Source organism: Trichechus manatus, unplaced genomic scaffold (genome assembly GCF_000243295.1).
Source record: "Trichechus manatus latirostris isolate Lorelei unplaced genomic scaffold, TriManLat1.0 scaffold00154, whole genome shotgun sequence".
Taxonomy (NCBI): Eukaryota; Metazoa; Chordata; class Mammalia; order Sirenia; family Trichechidae; genus Trichechus; species Trichechus manatus.
The window spans coordinates 5544711-5564869 of NW_004444090.1; the positions used below are offsets into that span (position 1 = coordinate 5544711).

Below are 20159 nucleotides of genomic sequence, written 5' to 3' on the forward strand. Positions count from 1 at the left end.
AGCAGATCACAGGCCTGTCTTCTGAGGTGCCTCCGGGTGGATTCGAACCTTCAACCTTTCTGTTAGTATTCAAGCACTTAACTGTATGCGCCACCCGGGGACTCCTGGAGAAGGGTACAAACACACAAATCATATTCAAGAAAAAATATCTAGTTTCAGAAGCTGGGATATTTTCACTACATTTAAGACAAAGGATGAAAAATTTACTGTTTCTAGTGCCAACATGAAAAGAAAACATTTATGAGCTGTACAGATATTAACATAACCCAGCACTTCTACTCACCAATGGAATACTCATCTGAATACTGCAGTATTAAGGTTAAATCAAGCTAAAGAGCTACTTAAAAAAGAAAGGAGGACAGAAAAAAAGGGGAGAAAAAAAGCTTCCATCACCTATACTTCGGTTGGTATTCAAGTGCAAACCAATGTTAGAGACATTTATAAGCTCATGATAAAATCGACAATAGGTACAGTTAACAAGTCTCATTCTTTCACAAAACTTACTTAAGGACATTATTCCTACACTCCGATTAGAGTATTATGGACTAGACAAGCATTTGAGACAAAGACCTTAAAGTTCTTTGCCCTTTTACTATCCCCTAAGAACACCGAGGAAAACTCACAGCAGTCACTGTGAAAAGCTCACTGCTTCCCACGACTAAGTCAATGACGATTAAGTGACAGACCCGTATTATTCCTACGTGGCAAGGGCATAACCAAACAGAAGGCTGCAGGGAACAAGAACAACACGTGGCTTACCAGGAAAGGCAGCAGCAATCAGTTCTAAATGAGCCAAGGTAAATTTGGTTTACCCAAGAGCAGAAAACTTAAAAAAAAAAAAAAATTTTTTTTTTTTAAAGCCTACAAGAGTTGTTGCTCTTGCTGCTGCTGCTTAAAATGGGCAGAAGTTTCTTCTTAATTTTCTTTCAAGCCTGAGGGTAGCCTCTAAACAGAATTTCTTGATTTAGTGGTTAAGTAAGGATCATTAATGCTATATTCTAATTTATGAAATCTTGATAGAGAAGGAAAAAATAGTGGACAGTTCCAATCCTGGTAGGATAGGTAAGACGTAGTTGTTAGCTTCAGTCAGTAATTTTATGCCAAATACCAAAAACATGAACAAGCCCAAAAACCTAAGGATTTTAAATTCCTATCTCATGTTTAGGAGCCCTGGTGCCACAAACCAAAACGGCAGTTTGAATCTACCAGCTGCTCCTTGGAAATCCTGTAGGGCAGTTCTACTCTGTCCTATAGGGTTGCTGTAAGTCAGAAAGAATTGACTCGACAGCAACGGGTTTGGTTTTTTTTTTTGGAACTCATGTTTAATAGTTCTGACCACAGTGTTCAAGATGGCGGAGCAATCAAATACATCTACTTCCCCCTCCTACCAAGCATCAATTGATAGTAGACAAAAATTTTGTGCCAAACACAGGAAACGGAACTAGCAATAAAATTTTAAGATATACCTGGAATACAAAAAACAAACAGGACTAGACTGATAGAGAAAAAAGTAGGGGAAAACCACAGCCAAAAACAACAGAAGAGCAATCCTTCCTAAGGAATCCCCAAAGAAACCACAAATCTGAGACAATAAGTACAGTGAACTGGAGCAGCTGTGATGCGGGAATCATCAAGGTAATAAAGAAGTGTAATGTAATGGGCTACGCCAGTCGGGTCCTTTCCCCAGTGTAGACAGAGCTTTCAAGAAATGCTCTCAAAAGAATGCTGACTGCCTATCTGCTGAAAACTCCCCCCGAAGCTCTAGGGGTCTGAGAGGAGACACCAGTCTGTATGTAGTCACTCTGGGCCCCACATCAGATGCCCAAAAAAACCCAAACCTTTTGCCGTGGATTCCAACTCATAGTGACCCTACAGGACAGAGCAGAACTGCCCCATAGTTTCCAAGATTGTAATCTTTACAGAAGCAGAGTGCCACATCTTTCTCCCATGGAGCAGCTGGTAGGTTAGAACCGCCAATCTTTCCGTGAGCAGCCAAGCAATTCACCAGAGCCGCGAGAGTTCCTTCACATCAGATACAGAAGAGAAAAAGATGGAAAGAAAACGTATCCTAGAGGGACACACACTGAAATCCTTCACTACCTAAGACTGTCCTTTAGCACTGAGGGATCTGAGCCTGCTTCTCTGCTACCACTCACCCACTTACACAGTCTTATTCAGCCCCACAGGGTTTCCAAGGAGTGGCTAGTGGATTCAAACTGCCAACCTTTTGGTTAGCAGTCAAAGGTCAGCAGCCATAGCACTTAAGTGCTACGCCACCAGGGCTCTTATTTTTTTTTTTTTTTTGTTATTCAAAGGGTGGAGCCCTGGTGTAGGGTGGTTGAGAGCTTGGCTGCTAACCAAAAACTCAACAGTTTGAATCCACCAGCCACCCCTTGGAAACCCTATGGGGCAGTTCTACTCTGCCCTACAGGGTCACTATGAGCCAGAATCGACTCGATGGCAATCGGTATATGTGTGTATTCAGAGGGTAACACACCAGCACAACTTTGGAGAAAGCCCAAGCCAGGGTCTGAAAAGAAGAAGACAAAAACCAACAACAAAACTGACTCTGGGGAGCAAAGAAATAATTCAAAGAACTTAATAAACTTTAAAAACTGCATTTAATTACTAGTATCCTTGGAGAGATTAAAGAAGACACTGCAACCACAAAACAAAAACAAGCCACTATTTTTAAAGGAGTGGCAAGAAACCAAACAACAACAGCCAACATTTTAGTAGGTAGATTAAGTAACAGAATGGAATAGGGCTATAAACCAAGCTGGTGATCTAAAAGATAAAAGTTGAGAATGCCTGCCAGAACCCAGAACATAGAGCATCAAGACCAAGAAATGGAAACTATTAAGACAAGTTAAGAGTAATGGAAGTTAGAACATGAGAGCAAAAAGTTCATTTAAAAAAAAAAAAAAAACTACAGAAAGAGATAATGGAAAAAATTCTAAGAAATAACAGAATAAAATTTCTCTAAACTTAAAAAAAAGTTTCTAGATTAAAACATCCCACCAATTCTTGAGCAGAATAACTAAAAAAAAACAAAAAACAAAAATCCTGATGAAATTCCAGAACTCCAAGAAAATTCTGACACTTTCCAGAAAGAAAAAAATAAAACAATGTACCTATAAGAATCAAGCAGACATTAAGTCTTTAGATCAATACCACGAATATAGAAGAGTAATGTTTCCTAAGGGAAGTGATTTTAAATCTAGAATTTTATATCTAGCCAAAGTATCCATTGAGAATGAAGGCAAAATAATGACTTTTTTTTTAATGGAAGCATTCAGAATTTTTACCACATAGGCATACTATATTAATTCCCACCCCCCCTCCCCACTCCCAGGATATAGTCCAAGCAAATAAAAAAGAAATATAAGAAAGGGAAGATACGTCTCTTATACCTTGCCAAACGAGTATGATGCGGAGTAAGTGAAAAAGGTTAACATGAATTAAGAAAATCCTTTGGATATTGACACTTGTGTCATTCTCCTGTAAGCCACGGGGGTTTAGTGTAATAGGATTATATGTCCTCCTCTGATTGCTCACATTATTAACTGGTTCTTAGGGAATGGTATTTATGTAACAGTGTAAATGCTGGCTTTATTGAGTTTAAAAATCCAAAAAGCTTTTCATAAACGAAGCATGGACAACTTATTATAGTTACAGAAGAGAATGTGACTGTTATAAACTTAACAATATCACATGTGAATTTCTGTCAAAATGGGGGAGAAATGAGAGAAGCTTTAAAAATGCCAATTTCTCTTCACCTTTTAAAGAAAAAAGAAATAAATAAATACAGTATAAATTTTAAAATCAAGACATAAAGATGTTAATATATGAAACAAAGGATGGTAATAACTAGAAAACTACAAAGCAGAACCTCTTGAAAGAGACTACATCTTGGGGATCTGGGGGAGGTCACATACATAAGGCAGGAGGAAATTGACTTTTCACTATTGACCCTCCTATAGGGTTTCAATTTGATTTTCTTTTTCCCATGAGAAGGTATTACTATAATTAAAACAAACAAAACCAGTACATTTTTTAATTTTTAAGAGTAAAAAATTCATATCTTAGCCTGCAAACTAAGAATGGTTTTTACATTTTTAAAGTGCTGTAAAACAAAACAAAAACAGTGCAATGCTTAGTTTTACTACTGTCCTCCTTTTTTAAGATAGGCAGAGTTTTTAAAGTCTTGGACAGAAGCTTTTTTAATAGAAAAGAAATAATTTCTAACATTATTCTATTATTCTTTCAAGAAAGTATCTCAAGAAGAAAGAAAATACCATACTGTAATAATTCACATGCATTTCAAGACAAGCATGTCTTTCCTCTCTTTTTACTTAATCCCTTGAGGAAAAACTTTTGCAATTATTCTGTCTTTTATACTAAGATAAAGCTTACCGTAAGCAAACATTAGCACAAAATCAGTAATTTCCTAACAACAGCTCTGAGAAATACAAAACCTTTTCTCACTAACTTTGTGACAAACAGGCCTTACTGTCTTAATCCAAAAAAACCGCTGCCGGGGAGTCGATTCCAATTCATAGCGACCCTACAGGACAAAACAGAACTGCGCCACAGGGTTTGCAACAGCAGCTGGTGGATTCGAACTACTGACCTTTTAACCACTACACCACCAGGGTTTCCACTGTCCTAATAGGTGTTTGCTATTTTCTCATTAACTTTTAACTGCATAAGGCTCAGACAGAAAAATTTTAACAAAAAGAAAACTGGTGAATTTGGATATTAGTTTATACTGCTAACCATGGAATTGGGGTAGCCTCAAACTGGCTGAAGGTTTTCAATATTCACAGCACAAGCCATAATTTTTAGGAAAGTCACACCTTGGTGACTCATCACTAAAGAATACTGAGGCAAATCTCTCTGTAAAGGTGAAAATGAGAGATTAAATATTACCCACAGAAGGGTTATATAGAAGAGATAGAACTGCAAGGAATATTTAATTAAATTGTTATGCTTCCAGGCACACAACTTATCAGCAATCAGAGATAAACAGGAATTTATAACACCCCTTTCCTTTTGTTGTGGTTAGTTGCCACTGAGTCGATTCTGACTCATGGCGACCCCATGTGTGCAGAGTGGAACTGCTCCCCAGGGTTTTCAAGGCTGTGACCTTTCAGAAGCAGGTTGCCAGGCCTGCCTTCTGAGGCACCTCTGGATGGGTTTGAATAATCAACCCTTCAGCTAGTAGTGGAGCACTTAACTGTTCATGCCACCTGGCCACCTTTCCTACCACCCTATATGTCCCTTCCTGGTATCTGTGAGAATGCCATATAAGACTATATAGTAAAACTTGCGAAAGCCGGAATCTGTATAAGGCAGAAACCTGTCAGAGAAGGAAAACGCAAACATTTTCCACTAAACCAAGCAACAGAAAAGTGGTAAGACTGTACCCTGTCAAAGGCGGAAAACTTTCAAGACCCAGAAAAACAACTGAGTGCCATCAAGTTCCAGTCCTCAGAGGTTTCACCGTGTATGCCACTCATATAAGACACCTAAAGGAAAAGTTTCTCGATTAGATAAGTGATCTTTCAGAAGGCCTTAAAATACAGATTTTTAAATTCAGATCAAAAGTTTCCTAAGAAAATTCTACCTGTGGGATAGATGAGCTTCTAATACAGGTAGTTTCCCAAACAGGCTTCATTGTATCTAAGTTTAGAAGGCAGTTCAATAACCTTGCTTTTACCACATTCGGCTTTGACCTTTATTAATAAAACAGGAATGCAGCATGGTCAGGTCTAACAGACCTCAAACCACATACAGCAAATGCTCAGGACCTTGACAAGGCAAGACCCAACAGAATGGGTTGGCCATATGCTCAGCTGAAAACACTGGTGTGTGTATTCACCTATTCACATACCCAGCGTTTCTTAAGCAAGTTCCATGTTCCAGTATTCTGCTGGGTACTGAAGATAAGATTAAAAAATCCACTGAGCTTGCTGAGGGTGAGCACAAGGAGTTCAGAGACCAGATGAAGACAAAGACATGTAAAAATAAATAAATTCCAGTACATGAAGATAAAAATTATAACAGCAATAAAAAGGCACAGGTGTGTTGTAAGTGGGGGGAGGGGTGATGAGAGAGAGAGCTGCCATTGAGAGGACTCCAACTCATGGTGACCTGTGTACAACAGAATAAAATGTTGCCTGATCCTGCATCATCCGCACAATTGCCAGCATGTTCAATTCCACCTTTGTGGCCACTGTGTCAATCCATCTCACCAAGGGTGTCCCTCGCCCACATTGGTCCTCTACTTCACCAAACGTGATGCCCTCCTCTAGTGATTGATCCTTACTGATGACAGGTCTGCCATGGATTGAATTATGTCCCCCCATCAATTTGGCTGGACGATGATTCCCAGTATTGTGTGGTTGTCCTCCATTTTGTGATTGTAATTTTATGTTAAAGAGGATTAGGGTGGGATCGCAACACCCTTACTAAGGTCACATCCCTGATCCAATGTAAAGGGAGTTTCCCTGGGGTGTGGCCTGCACCACCTTTTATTTTACAAGAGATAGAAGGAAAGGGAAGCAAGCAGACAGCTGGGGACCTCATACCACCAAGAAAGCAGTGCTGGGAGCAGAGTGCATCCTTTGGACCTGAAGTTCCTGCGCTGAGATGCTCCCAGACCGGGGGAAGACTACTGACGGGGACCTTCCTCCAGAGCTGACAGAGGAGGGGAGCCTTCCCCTGGAGCTGATGCCCTGGGTTTGGACTTTTGGCCTACTAGACTGTGAGACAATGGATTTCTCTTTGTTGAGGACATCCACTTGTGGTGCTTCTGTTGTGGCGGCGCTAGATAACTAAGACAAGGTCCAAAGTAAGCAAGTCGGACAACATTCTGTTGTGATTCATAAGGTTTTCATTGGTTAATTTATGGAAGTAGATTACCAAGCCTTTCTTCCTAGTCTGTCTCAGTCTGGAAGCTCTGGTGACCCCACTAGTATTTGAAATACTACAGCATAGTTTCCAGCATCGCAGCAACATGCAAGCTACCACACTAAGATAAACTGACAAGACAGGTGATGGCCCAGTTATTTAGAGGAAGCTTAATAACAAGGCATGTTTGAATTGAGTTTTGAGAGAGAAATAGGCCAGAATTATGTAAGAGGTTAAAATTCTGGTAACCAGCTGAGTGTATGAGGTGAGGAAAATGGATACGGGGGTGATTTTCAAGGCTTTGCCTTGAGGCCCATGTAAAGTATCATGTGGACAAAGATGAAAATTTTGGACTTTAGGTTTCCTTTTTTTTTTAATTCTTGATTCTAAATGGACCACCAATGTTCTATTAACACATAATTACTGTAGACTGTCAGGCTACAACTTACGTCAAAGTTTCTGTCCATCATTATGTTCTACCCTATTCTCCCAGAAGATACATCTCATTTTCATGAAGGCGATCTGGGAAACAGCTAATCCAGTGTTTCTCAAATGTTACCACCAAAGAGCTCCCAGAGGCAAAATGAAATAGAAAGGGACTGTCTAGAACAGCAGTGGACAGTAGAGGGCCCCGAGTGCTAAGAATAGTCTTTACATTTTTATAGGTTGATTACAGCCAAGAAAACCCTATGGGGCAGTTCTATTCTGTCACGTGTCTGCTAAGTCGAAAATTGACTGGAAGGCACCTAACAACAACAAAGAGTGAAACAAAAAACAAAAAAGAATATGTGACAGAGAAGTACATGACCTGCAAAACTTAAAATATTTACTAGATGGCCTGACTCTTGATCTAGAGGACTGGAGAATATATTTTGAAGCAGCCCCTGCAAATACGAAGATTCTTTGAAGCCTTCTATTTTATCTGTGGAAAAGCTGCATCCCACCCTATAATATAGCATTCGTTTTGTTATTAAAAATGTTGTATTTTGTAGGTGTGAGCCTTTCACACAATCTTCAAGTCAAATGGATACTCTGGGAAGATGGGCATCTTTATTCTATGACCTTGGGCATCCCCAGGCACTGAGAAGCTAGTTTTACCAGCAACACATATAAACATCTGGTTTTAACTTTTACTAGTTTTCATTTCAATAAGTGACCTTTTCTTGACCTTGAACCCAAATTCTGTGGCTGCCAATAGTAACCCTTTATATCTTGATAACAGTATACGCCAAGACATTTTGTTGACAGAGGGCCCTAAGGACAGGCAGAGGAGTGGGAATCATCTGTAATGAGAATGTACTTCCTAAAATAGCCATTCAGTTTAGTGCACTCTACAGAACAGCTTGCTTTGTTTCCAGTGACTGGCAACAAACTAAATAGACCACAGCAGGGAAAAGATTAAGTTAATTATGATAATTCACTCAAGGGAATAATACGCAACCTCTAAAAAATAAGTTTACAATGACATTGAAACTAATTTTATTAAAATACAAAACACGGCACAAAATGCTATATATAGTTGATCAAAAACTGATTTAAAAAATTTAAAACTACTTATAAGAAAAAGGGTATATACCAAATGTTGGCAGTCTTACTTGAAAAGCAAAACTGGTTGTTCCCCCTTCTTTCCTATTCTCATTTCTCAAATTTTCTCTACTTAGTATATTTGTTTTAATGTTAGGAAAAAAAAAGAAATATTAAGGAATAATAATAATAAAATACTGCTGATGATCAATTAATTTGGTATGAAACTTTTAACCATCTCTTTCCAACAACTTCTTGTGAGACCTCTGACTGAAGACTATTTCTTATGTTTGTGTGTGAGCACTTACAAAAAAACATAGAACAAGATCAACCAGTCCAGGTTCTTGACTACAAGAACATATATACACCTACTCCTCACTTATCAACATGGTTAGGTTCCAAAGACCAGGTTGCTATGCGAAAATCAGCATTATGCCAGTTGGGACCATGCCCTGTCTTCGATGCTAGTGTACCCCCAGTTGCTTATTCCATGTGAGGCACCCTCGGTGCAGCCCGGGATGCGTGTGGTATGGTGGGCCCCCTTCCCCACCACCTGGGGGGAGGCTGCGGGTAGTGGTGGTGATAGTTGGGGGTTGCCTGCCACCTCCAGAGCAGCAGGGGCCCACTATTACCTGGTTGTGCTCCAGGCCTCCAGGCAGACCCCTGCGCCTTGCCTCTCCCACAACCCACTCCCTGAGCCCCTGAGACGGACCTCAGTGGCAGGCGACTCCGAGGCCTGCAGGCAGGTAAGGCCCAGCCACCTGGGCCCTGCAGAGGTGGCAGAAAGGCCTCTTTGGAAGAAGAGACTACCAAGCCCCCCACCCAACTCCTGTGACCCCAGCTCCCGCTGCCTCCTTGCAGCCACCCGCCCTGTGCTCACTGTGGTCCTGGTCATGGGCCCGGTCCAGCTCCTTCACCTGGCTTGGGTAATATGAATGGCGGCCCACGAGACCTCACTCCCTCTCACAAACCTTGCCCTCCACCTCCTCCTCTCACTTCAGCTCCTCGTTAATAAGCACAATAGTCAGATAGTAGATTTTTTTCTACTGTCATAAATGTAAATTGTCAAGATAACGAGATAGTTGATAAGTGAGGAGTAGGTATATAATCTTTTGTTTTTGAATGAAATCTTATGTATCAGGGATTTGTAAAAACTGATAATTAAGGGGGTAATTTTTCCACGCTCCAAAAAAAAATTCTCTAACATTTAAAATATGATTTCAAGACAGTCTTCTCAAAAGTCTTAAATACACATAACTCTTGGGAGCAACAACAACTGATATATTAAGATGTGCTTGCAGTGTGCTTCTGAGCCTCCATCAAGGTTTAGAAGAGGCTAACACATCTCCTTGTCTCCTTTGATGGGAAGGAAGAAGGAGGGGTGAGATGCCACCCACTGCTGGTCATTTGCCCCTTCTGCTCTTCCTGAAGATTACCCTAATCCACTTTTAGCCTACTTTAAAAAACAAAAAAAACTAAACCCATTGCCACTGAGTCAATAGCGACCCTGTAAGACAGAGTAGAACTGCCCCATAGGGTTTCCAAGCAGCGGCTTGTGGATTTGAACTGCCAACCTTTTGGTTAGCAGCTGAACGCTTAACATCACTGCACCACCAGGGCTCCGCAACAGTCGAGCCACGTCCCTATGAGGGCCTAAGCCACCAGTCTTTCAGTTAACAGCCAAACATGCTAACCGACTGTGCCACAGAGACAGTAACAGCCTACTTTAGGCTCCCATTAACCAAGGTAATATGGTGAGAGGCAGGCATAGTAAAACCCAAATTGCTAATTAAATACAACTAGTCGACAGCTTTAATGTAATCTTACTTAGTTTGCAATACATCATATGCTTAGACACAAATTCAACATTCCACAAATACTATCTAAAAGTGCAAGCAAAGTAATTCAATAGTTTTAAGGCATTAATAATCTTATAAACTGCTTCATAGAAAATAGTCAAAAAGTTATTGTCATCTGTCTCTCAGCTGAGCAGTCCTTTCTCCACTATAAGACAGGCTTTGCATGAGTAACTCCAGCCACATGTTCCACCCATTCCCTCTCTCTCCTACTTCACCCAATGCCTGGCTGTGAGTATTGGCACGCACAGCCAAACCTTCACAAACTTGTCTCGGCTATCTGAATGGCCACTGTAGATTCTTCCCACTTGACTGTTAATCCACAAACTGGTCAATGTGCCCCCAGTTAAATGAGACTTGACTGCCTTCCTACTTCTGACTACCAGTTTAAAACAAAAAAGAAACCAAACCCATCGCCGTCGAGTTGATACCGACTCATAGCAACCCTATGGGATAGAACGGCCCCATAGGGTTTCTAAACTGCAGACCTTTTGGTTAGCAGCCACAGCTCTGAACCACTGTGCCACCAGGGTTTCCAGTTTAAAAAAGTAAAAGAAAAATATACAAGCACAATCCAAATCATTTGTTTGCTGAATAGGGAGGGAGAAGAAAATTAAGAGGGGAGTAGATACTTTCCTTTTGTGTAGATGAGTGTGTTTTAATTTCTGGTGCATTTCACACATGCCAGTAACAGAGAGAGAGAGAACACCCCCCCACAAAAAAAAACCCGTTGCTACTGAGTCGATTTCAACTCACAGCAACCCTACAGAACAGAGCAGAACTGCCCCATAGGGTTTCTATGGCTATAAATCTTTACAGAAGCAGACTGCCACATCTTTCTCCCACAGAGCTGCTGGTGGGTTCAAACTGCCGACCTTGTAGTTAGCAGCCGAGCACTTAACCACTGCACCACCAGGGATCATTCACAGAGAGAATAAAGGTGTAAAACCTTCAACATGAGGTCCCAAGCTTTCTAAAATTCAACAGTCAGAAAAGCCTACATGTTGGGACGTTGACCTTTAGGACCCCATCAGCCCATTCTAAGAGGAGAATCTTAATCTCGGTGGGACATTCCATGGAATGAACAAGACTAATCAGTCTAGGTTCTTGACTGCAAACAGGTGACAGGGACATTGACAACTTGAGATAAAAGGAATTTGCTGGAGGGATACTGGAGAACTCACAGAATCCACACTAAAGCTGGAGAACCAGTTTAGAAAACAGTCAGGAGCCTCAGTGCCTAAGTGGCCAAGAACAAACTCTGGCCCCACCCCAGGATCAACCTCATGAGAACACCAGCCACTGCTTCCACTGGCCCCACCACACCTCTAGATACTCACTGCCACAAATAACTTCCAACTGACTCTGCGTTTCTGCATCACCCACTCTCAGTGCTCAAATTCTGGGGTGGGAGAAACAGACTGGTCACGCCACAGAGCTTCCATACAGCAGGGAATTCCTCCTAAAAGGCAGGATATTTAAATGCTAAATGAGAGAGAAGACAATTGTCCACACTTGTTACCAAGTAGCTCAGCAGCTGCTTTGCTTACTCTATGTCTCACAAGCCTAACTCATCCAGTTTAAAATAAAGTAATAAATTTCCAGCCAATTCCCAGAAATAGGAGACTCTGCAGGGCTTTCTGAATCTTGTCGCTTGAAATGTGGTTAGGTTTCCACACGTTAAGCAAGCAGATGAGACACTCACAAACTATCACTGGGTAAAGCAAGGTGGATGGGGTGAGTGGGATGAATGAGGCCTACGGTTAGTTGCTCTCTAATGCTTTTGCTGAAGTGAAATTTACATGACCTTGATAAGAACAGACATGGCCTTCAAACTCCCTGCCAGAACAGGATATAATGGCAGAGTGCATACCCCAGCAGCTGCTGTCACCACCACCACGGGACTAACACTGCTCAAGCAGAGAAGATGCTACTTACTAGAAACAGTTTCATCAATACATAAGCCTCTAGCCAGCTCCCAGACAGTCTACCTGAAAAAATTTCCATAGACTCTGCAGGGCAAAGATACATACAGGTTTAGAAAGTCATGAAGAGGAGAAAATGAAAAGAAAGCGTTAACTTCATTTCACATTACATTCTTCAACATATTCTTCCATTCAAAGGGCTCTAAAGGTTTCTGCTTTTATGACAATAGAGCAAACATGTCTCTACCCCCTCTCACTTGAAAAGTCAACAAAACTACAAAGGAGAATGAAAAAAAGAAACTCCATTTGTGATAAAACTAAGAAACATCTACAGCGCTAAACCACACTTTTGCAGGAAATGGGTGGAGAAATGTTGAGGGGCATTAGACAGCAAAGGGTGATCAAACCTTAGTGTCTCAAGAGAGAGCATCAACAAGAAGCAAGCTGCAGGGCCCCAGAAAAGGCCAAGAATTAGAGGCATCAGGTATTTGGGAAGGTGAGGTGAGCAGGAAAGGTAGAAAACAGAGAGATTGCTTGAAAGTCTATATAAAAAGTTAGACTTCCAGGGTACCTCCCTCCCATTGAAGGAGCTAAAAAATTTATTATTAATAGACATGGATTCAGGGAAGCAACAAACTTATAAACACCAGCACTGAAGAGCATGGGAGTGAAAACAGGAACACGAGGTGAAAATGTGCATATTAGAGTGTGAGACCGTCCAGCTGTCTCATCCTACAGGTCCAGAACTCCAGTAGCCAGGCTGGTATCTTCAAAGTCAGAGATTAAAAGACCATTCTCTGGAAAAATTAGACCATTATCAGGGAAAAAACCTACAATATTACCATGAGCATCTGCAACGAAGCTAACAGGCGACCCAGTCATCCCACAGTGAAGCCCACCAGGCAGCAAGCATGCGTGCATGCACATATAGGCACACACACAGCTTCTAGTCAGCTTTCTAGTGCCTTGTCTCTTAAATGAATAAAAGACAAGGATTACTGGACATGTGAGGAAAGCCTATCAGTTTCAAAAGAAAAGAGCAAAACAAGCAAAGGGAAAAAAAAGGAAATCATAGAAACAGAGACAATATTAATAACACAGGAAAACTTCAAAGAAATCACATTCAATATCTCCACTGAGCAAAGATCTTGCATTCATATCATAAAAACACAAAATTATTAAAACGAAAAAAAAATTAGAGATCAAGAAAGGGAGGGAAAAAAAGATTACATAAAAAATTCAAAGAAAGAATTACTAGGTAAAGCTAAAATCTCCCAGAAAGTAGAATGAAAAGTCAAAGAGGTGGATAATGGGGGGGGGGGGGGAAGGGGATAGATAATTAGAGAATCAATGTAAAGTCCAATATTCAATTAGTAGGCATTCCAGAGAAAGAGAATGGGGAAAAAGTTGGGAAAAAGCTTTCAAAGAAATAAGAACATATTTAATAACTCAGTCATATAACTCTTAGATTAAAAGGGTCCGCTGAGCACTCAGCACAGTGAAATTTTAGGACACACATATGAAGAAAAGATCCTAAAAACTTGCACAGAAGTAACTGATCATATACAAAAGATCAAGGATAATGACATTAGACTTCTCCACAGCTGCTTTAGAAACCAATGATAATGAAGCAATTCCATCAAAATTCTTTGTAACCTGGACTTCTATACCCAGCCAAACTACCACTCAACTATGAGATCAGAATAAAAGCATGTTCATATCTGCAAAGTCCCAGGGACAGAAAACTGCTAGATTGTTGTTTTAAGCCTTCTAGCACTATTTCACTATTGTTGTCATCTTGTGCAATCAAGTCAATTCCAACTCATGGTGACCCTATTTGTTACAGAGTAGAACTACTCCATAGGGTTTTCTTGTCTGTGATCTTTATGAAAGCAGATCACCAGGCTTTTTCTTCTGTGGTGCCAACCTTTCAGTTACCAGCCAAGTGCACACCGTTTGTGCCACCCAGGGACCTTTATTTTACTATTATCTCCCCTTTATTCTGAACTGCACAGTTTACAAACATTTGCAGCTATTACCACATTTTGGTGTGTAGACACAAGAGTACTTTTTCCATTCTCTGTAATCATGTATGAGATACAACCCTGATTACTGCATACTTTCCCTAATAAAACATAAGATTGTGATATTTAAAAACTCTACATTATTTTTGTATAATAATTAATGTACTTAAGCAGTGCTTTAGAAACACTCACAAACATCCTGTGAGGTAAGACAGATATTTTCATCCCTTGCTTAAAGATGAGAAAACTGAGGCTTAAAGAGACAAATGATGTTCCAAAGATGTCACAGCCAATGTGAGGTAGTACTAGAACTCAAAGCTATGACTAGTGCCATGTTCAGGATTCTCCTCACGACCCACAGGTAAGAAGTCTGCACAATCTATTCATGGCTTCATGTTTCAACTCTCCATTTCCCTTTAAACCACAAAGGGGACGGGAACTGTTCCTCTTCAAGCCACCAAAAGCACTCTGTTCTCCCTTTTGTCAACCCTAATGACAAAGGATGACGAGACTTCATCTCACATACTTTGGACATGTTATCAAGAGGGATCAATCCCTGGAGAAGGACATCACACTTGGTAAAGTAGAGGGTCAGCGAAAAAGAGGAAGACCCTCAACGAGATGGACTGGCACAGCGGCTGCAACAATGGGCTCAAGAGTAACAACGATCATGAGGATGGCGCAGGACTGGGCAGTACTTCATTGTTTTACACAGGGTTGCTATGAGTTGGAACCGACTTGACAGCACTTAACAACAACAATGACAACCAAGCTACTAATTTCATCTCAAGCATCTCAGCACTGCAGTCCCTTCCACTTCTCCAGGCCATCCTGAGAGAACTATAGTACAGGTCCCCCAAATAAACACTAACTTACACACTAGAGCTATGTTAAAAGGCACGTCCTAATGTACTCATTAGAAAGAAAGTCCTCAATTTTTTTTAACATAACGAGAGAAAAGGAAGATAGAAAAGTGACTTCATTTTTTTATATGCCACATATACCAGGAAGGCACCTAATACAGTTTAGATGTTCACAATAATCCATCAGGCTCATGTAATAAAAAAATGGAAGTCTGGTTTATAATCACCTCTTAGAAGTTATTTATACTATACAGGGATAGTGATTCAAGAATAATTATCCCTTCTACTCTGACCTCCAAAATGTATTAATTAAAATGCTGACCTGATTTCATATTTGAAAATAAACTCCTATCTCATTTGGAAGTTACCTATAGATAACATGATGGAGGTTGGATGAACAAGCAAAAGTCAATGGTAGAATCTACATAAAGGTTGTTGCTAACATTATGATTTGTAGTTTATATACTGAAGTACTTAGAAGTAGTATCTCAGGTCACATTCCTATTGCTTAATAAATAAGATAAACCTTGAAAATATTTATATGCTTTAAAATGTAGAACACAATAAAAACATACACACAGTTTCCCTTCTATCCCCTTTTCCAAAGCAGAGAGACAGGTAGACTGATAGGCAAACATGCACCCGCACTCACATACCACACAACCACTCACCCACAAGCACAATGTCTGTGACCTTGGACTCACATCCCCTTTCAACTTCACCATCTGTTAGATGTGTGGACTGAATAGGCACTAGGTGAAGAGTTAACAGTTCTCACTGAAAAAACCCAAATGTACTCTACGTGACTATGTGTTTCAAGTAACGCAAACAAACGGTGTTTTAAAAATCGAGCTACTCACACCACAGTATCGGTCATCATTAAATATCTGAGGGGGCAGAGGGTTGCCCTGAGCAGGTTTCTTTTCTGGGGGGATGTTTTTGTACATCCATTGCCTCTGTTCTTCTGACATTGTGATGTCCACCTCCTCAAACTCTATCTTGTTGGCTTCCAGAAATCTAACCACATCCTGCTGCTTCTTCTTTATCTGAAAAGACAACGAAATAAGGAGAAATGCTCATCAGAAACAGTATGTCTATATTTCCAAATTAAATTACATTTGATTTCTCATGGTCAGAGGTCACTGATACAAAAAGAGGTGATATATGTGCAGGCATCGGGCACTGTCACTCACGAGACGTCCAATAGAAAACTAAGCAAATTCTAGCACAGTGATCTCTTCACCTAGACTCCCCGGAACTCTGGGAGTAACTCAGATTGCCTAGAACAGACCCACGAGGTGAGATTTACTTAGTTCTCAGCAGGCCATAACTCACACCTCTCTCCATTCTCAGAAAGTTGACATTTACAGTTATGAAAGCTCCCTCCACCCCAAACCATTTGAAAACCATGTACAGCCCATCTGAGATGTCAACACTTCATTGATTCTTAGGAGCAGCAACATTTTTATTCCTATCAGCAGTGTCGTTCAGATATTTCCACAGCTGTAGCCAATGTCACGAAAACATCCTTTCGTCAATTCACAAGAGAAAAATGTTCTCTACTTCCAAGGTGAGAGTAAACAACACACACCATCTTACTTTGAACTCTATTTCTTAACCCTTTTCATTCCTCTGATCCTTCACCTTTTTTCTTCAGGCACTAGGGGTCAGGTATGCTCTTCAAGAGCTTCAAAAATAGGTTTTCAGAATTTCACCTATCTTATTAATTTAATGGTACATATTGAAACCAAAACCAAACCCACTGCTGTCAAGTTGATTCTGACTCACAGTGGCCAAACAGGACAGAGCAGAACTGCCCCATAGGGTTTCCAAGGCTGAAAATCTTTACGGAAGCAGACTGCTACATATTCCTCCCGTGAAGTAGCTGGTGGGTTCAAACTGTGGACCTTTTTGGTTAGCAGCCAAGTGCTTTATGGTACCTATGAAATAATTTAAATGGGCGACAATATCCAATGTCTTAAACACAGTATGTAAAACATAAGAAAACAAGTTTGCTTTTTTTTAAGTAATTCTGGGAAATTTGCTTAAAGAACAAACTTCAGTGGTGAAGCAAATTTGACAATGTCCAGAGAAAAGAATCATTTTGAGGTCAAGCAGCCAGAAGAAAAAAATGCTGTGCTGAAGAACATTTTCACGTAACTGACTCTCCCCACCAATCCCTCTCCCTTCCCTGGAAAAGCCTCAGTGAGATGTGTCTCTGGGATTGGAAATCTGTTATACGGCATTCGATAAGAGATCTGATCGATAAGTTGTCTATGAATGTCTTCTGAGATGGTGTGGTTAATATGGCCAGAAATAAAAAGCTAGCAAAATTGGACATTCATAAACTCAATAATATTTTCAAGTGAGAATATTACTGTATGGTTATGATATAGTATTTGATTCAATATTGGCATTACCTCAATTTCTTGAATTAAGTCATTTCTCATGTTTGCAGAAGTTAACATTTTTCCCCCACTGATACACAATTTCGGAAATGTGGCAATATTTTGAAACTACAGCATATAAAAAAGTACCATCCTACTTAATTTCCCTTTAAAGCCCTGCAAGTAGATTTTATTGTTCCTATTTACAGAAAATGAAACTGAGAAGGTTGAAAGTGGTTACCTATTTTGATCATGGTCCTACAGCTAGTGTGTGTTCTTGTCAAATCAATCATGTCATTTTCCAGCTTAAAATCCTTCTTTAGTGGCTCCCCACTGCCCTTGGGAGAGCATAAACATTTCTTAGCACAGCACAATATTCTTCATGATTCAGCTCCTTTGATTAAAAAAGCAATTCATTTGCATTTTCTAAATTCTGGAAATTGTAAAACAAACAAACAAAATGCACCTGCAATTTCTCTACCCAGACAGCCACTGTCGAAATTTAATTAGCGAAAAGCATCTAGACTTTCTATCCATATGGAGAAATCCTATAGTACCTAATGCATTTCAAATGCTCATTCTAGTGATGAAAAATGAACTGGTCTATACTCAAACCTTAATTTTCCATATAATATAAATACACATAACATGCACTCCTATCTCAAAATATGGCTACTTAAAAACTCATACATTCCAATGTTGGGATTTGATCAAAAACATATACATAGCTTCCTTACTTTCCTACTCCCTTGCTCTACACACACACACACACACACACACACACACACACACACACACACACACACACACACACACACACACACACTACCTACAACATTTATGACTGGACTACAATCTCCTACAGCTCAACTGGAGATATGAACTTAATTGTGTATTACGAAGAGATAACAGGTCTTTCCTTTTACAGGATCACACTTGGTAAAAATAACTGGCATCTTGCCCCTTTCACTAAAAAATGTATCATGAGTACTTGTCCCCATTATTAAAAATTTTTCAAAGGCATGAATTTAAATATCTTCCTGGCCAATTCCATTGTGCAGATAGTTAACTGCTATTCTGTTGTTGGATATTTAGGGTATTTCTAATTTTCAATTTTCACCACCAAAAATAACATCGTGTGGTGAACATCTCTGTATTAAATCTTTGACTGCATCTCTCAATATTGCTTTAGGACAAAGTTATATGAAGGAAATCCAATTGTTACAGGGCACAGACATTGTTCAGGCTTCTAATGGACACAGGTTGAATTGCTTTTCAGCAAGGTCACACCAGTTTACATTCCCATTAACAGTATCTCAAAGTTTGTGTCCAACCCTTCCACACGGCCAGTATCTAAAAAATAAAATATTAAAACTCACATGAATCATTACCACTCTAATAATGCTCAGCAAATTAGCTAATACTATAGCAAATCACCCAAATAAACAAGGTCGGAGAAATTTAACCCAGAGAAGGAAGTTTTCAAGTTGATGTTTGTGACATTACCATCAGGAAGGAAGATGAGTCATGCCACCAGGGTCTGTTTATAAGATCTGTTAAGGTGAGACTGGAACAGTGGGAGTGGCAGGGGGACAGGCCAGGTCAGGAGGTAGAGACTTGGATGGGTGAGTTCCCAGGTAATAAAGGTTTCCCATGTGGCAACAGGAAGCCCTCAAGGGCACATCAGATGTTGGCATAAATCCAGGGTTTAAATACAATAACATACGCAGTTAGTTCTTTGACACAAAAAGCTTCCTTCTTCCCATGTTTCAATTTTTCTTTAATGAAATGTATCGTACAACCAATCGCAAAAGAAATTTGCTAAGCAAATGGAAGAGAAGAAGTAAATTGTGGAGCAACAGTTGCTGCCTTCAGACATGTCAATTTATCCACAGGTAGATGGTACATGTAAATCTTTTTTTTTTTTTTTTTGAACAAACTTAGAAGCCATGGCAGACAATGCTAGCGATTTAACCAGGAGTCAGTCTCCCTTTCTTTCTTAATAAAAGTAGCTTGATTTTGTTTAGGAAACCAATGTGTTCAGCTACAAAAACTTGTTTACCCATATTCCTTTGATGTTTACCCAAACTCCCGTGCAGTCAGAGGTGATCACATGACATAGTTCTGGCAATGAGACTGTAGGCTGACATTCCTAGGGAAGGCTGCACTTCCTGAAAAGGCAAAGCCTTTTTTTTGCCCTTGGCCCTTTTCCTTTCTTCCTTGCAGAAATGCAGACATGATGCCTGGAGGTATAGCAACCATTCTGCAAATCTGAAAACAAGCACATATGCTAAAGCTGGTCTAGCAGAAAGACAGAAGCCTAGGTCCTTAGTGACACTTTGCAGCTGCCACATCAGTCTTGCACCAGTTACTCAAAACCTTTCTGTGTGAGACAAATAAACCCCCTAATTAGTTAAGCCACTCTTTATCAAGTTTTCTGTAGGGTGCATGCAAATGCAATGCTACCTGATAAAATTCTTAACTGCCACTTAAACTTTCTTCAGAAATACTATATTATGATGTGGTAATGATACTGAAAAAGAAAGTTGTATGTGATTGCATGTTTAAATAAATTCTATTGTCAGTTAATTTTAAAAATCTCAGTTGTTGACTTCCGGCAAAATGGCGCTCTAGGCAGAAGCACCACGCCATCCCTCCACAGCAA

At 40.1% G+C, this 20159-nt stretch overlaps 1 protein-coding gene across 1 annotated transcript in view; it reads right to left on the reverse strand.

Annotated features, from left to right (window-relative positions):
* The window catches only part of SH3BGRL2 (SH3 domain binding glutamate rich protein like 2), a 70455-nt gene that overhangs the window by 14970 nt on the left and 35326 nt on the right, over positions 1-20159 (reverse strand). Inside the window, exon 2 of the mRNA XM_023740399.1 lies at positions 15968-16153. Within this exon, the coding sequence (XP_023596167.1) occupies positions 15968-16153 (186 nt within the window). The remainder of the gene's footprint in view (positions 1-15967; positions 16154-20159) is intronic.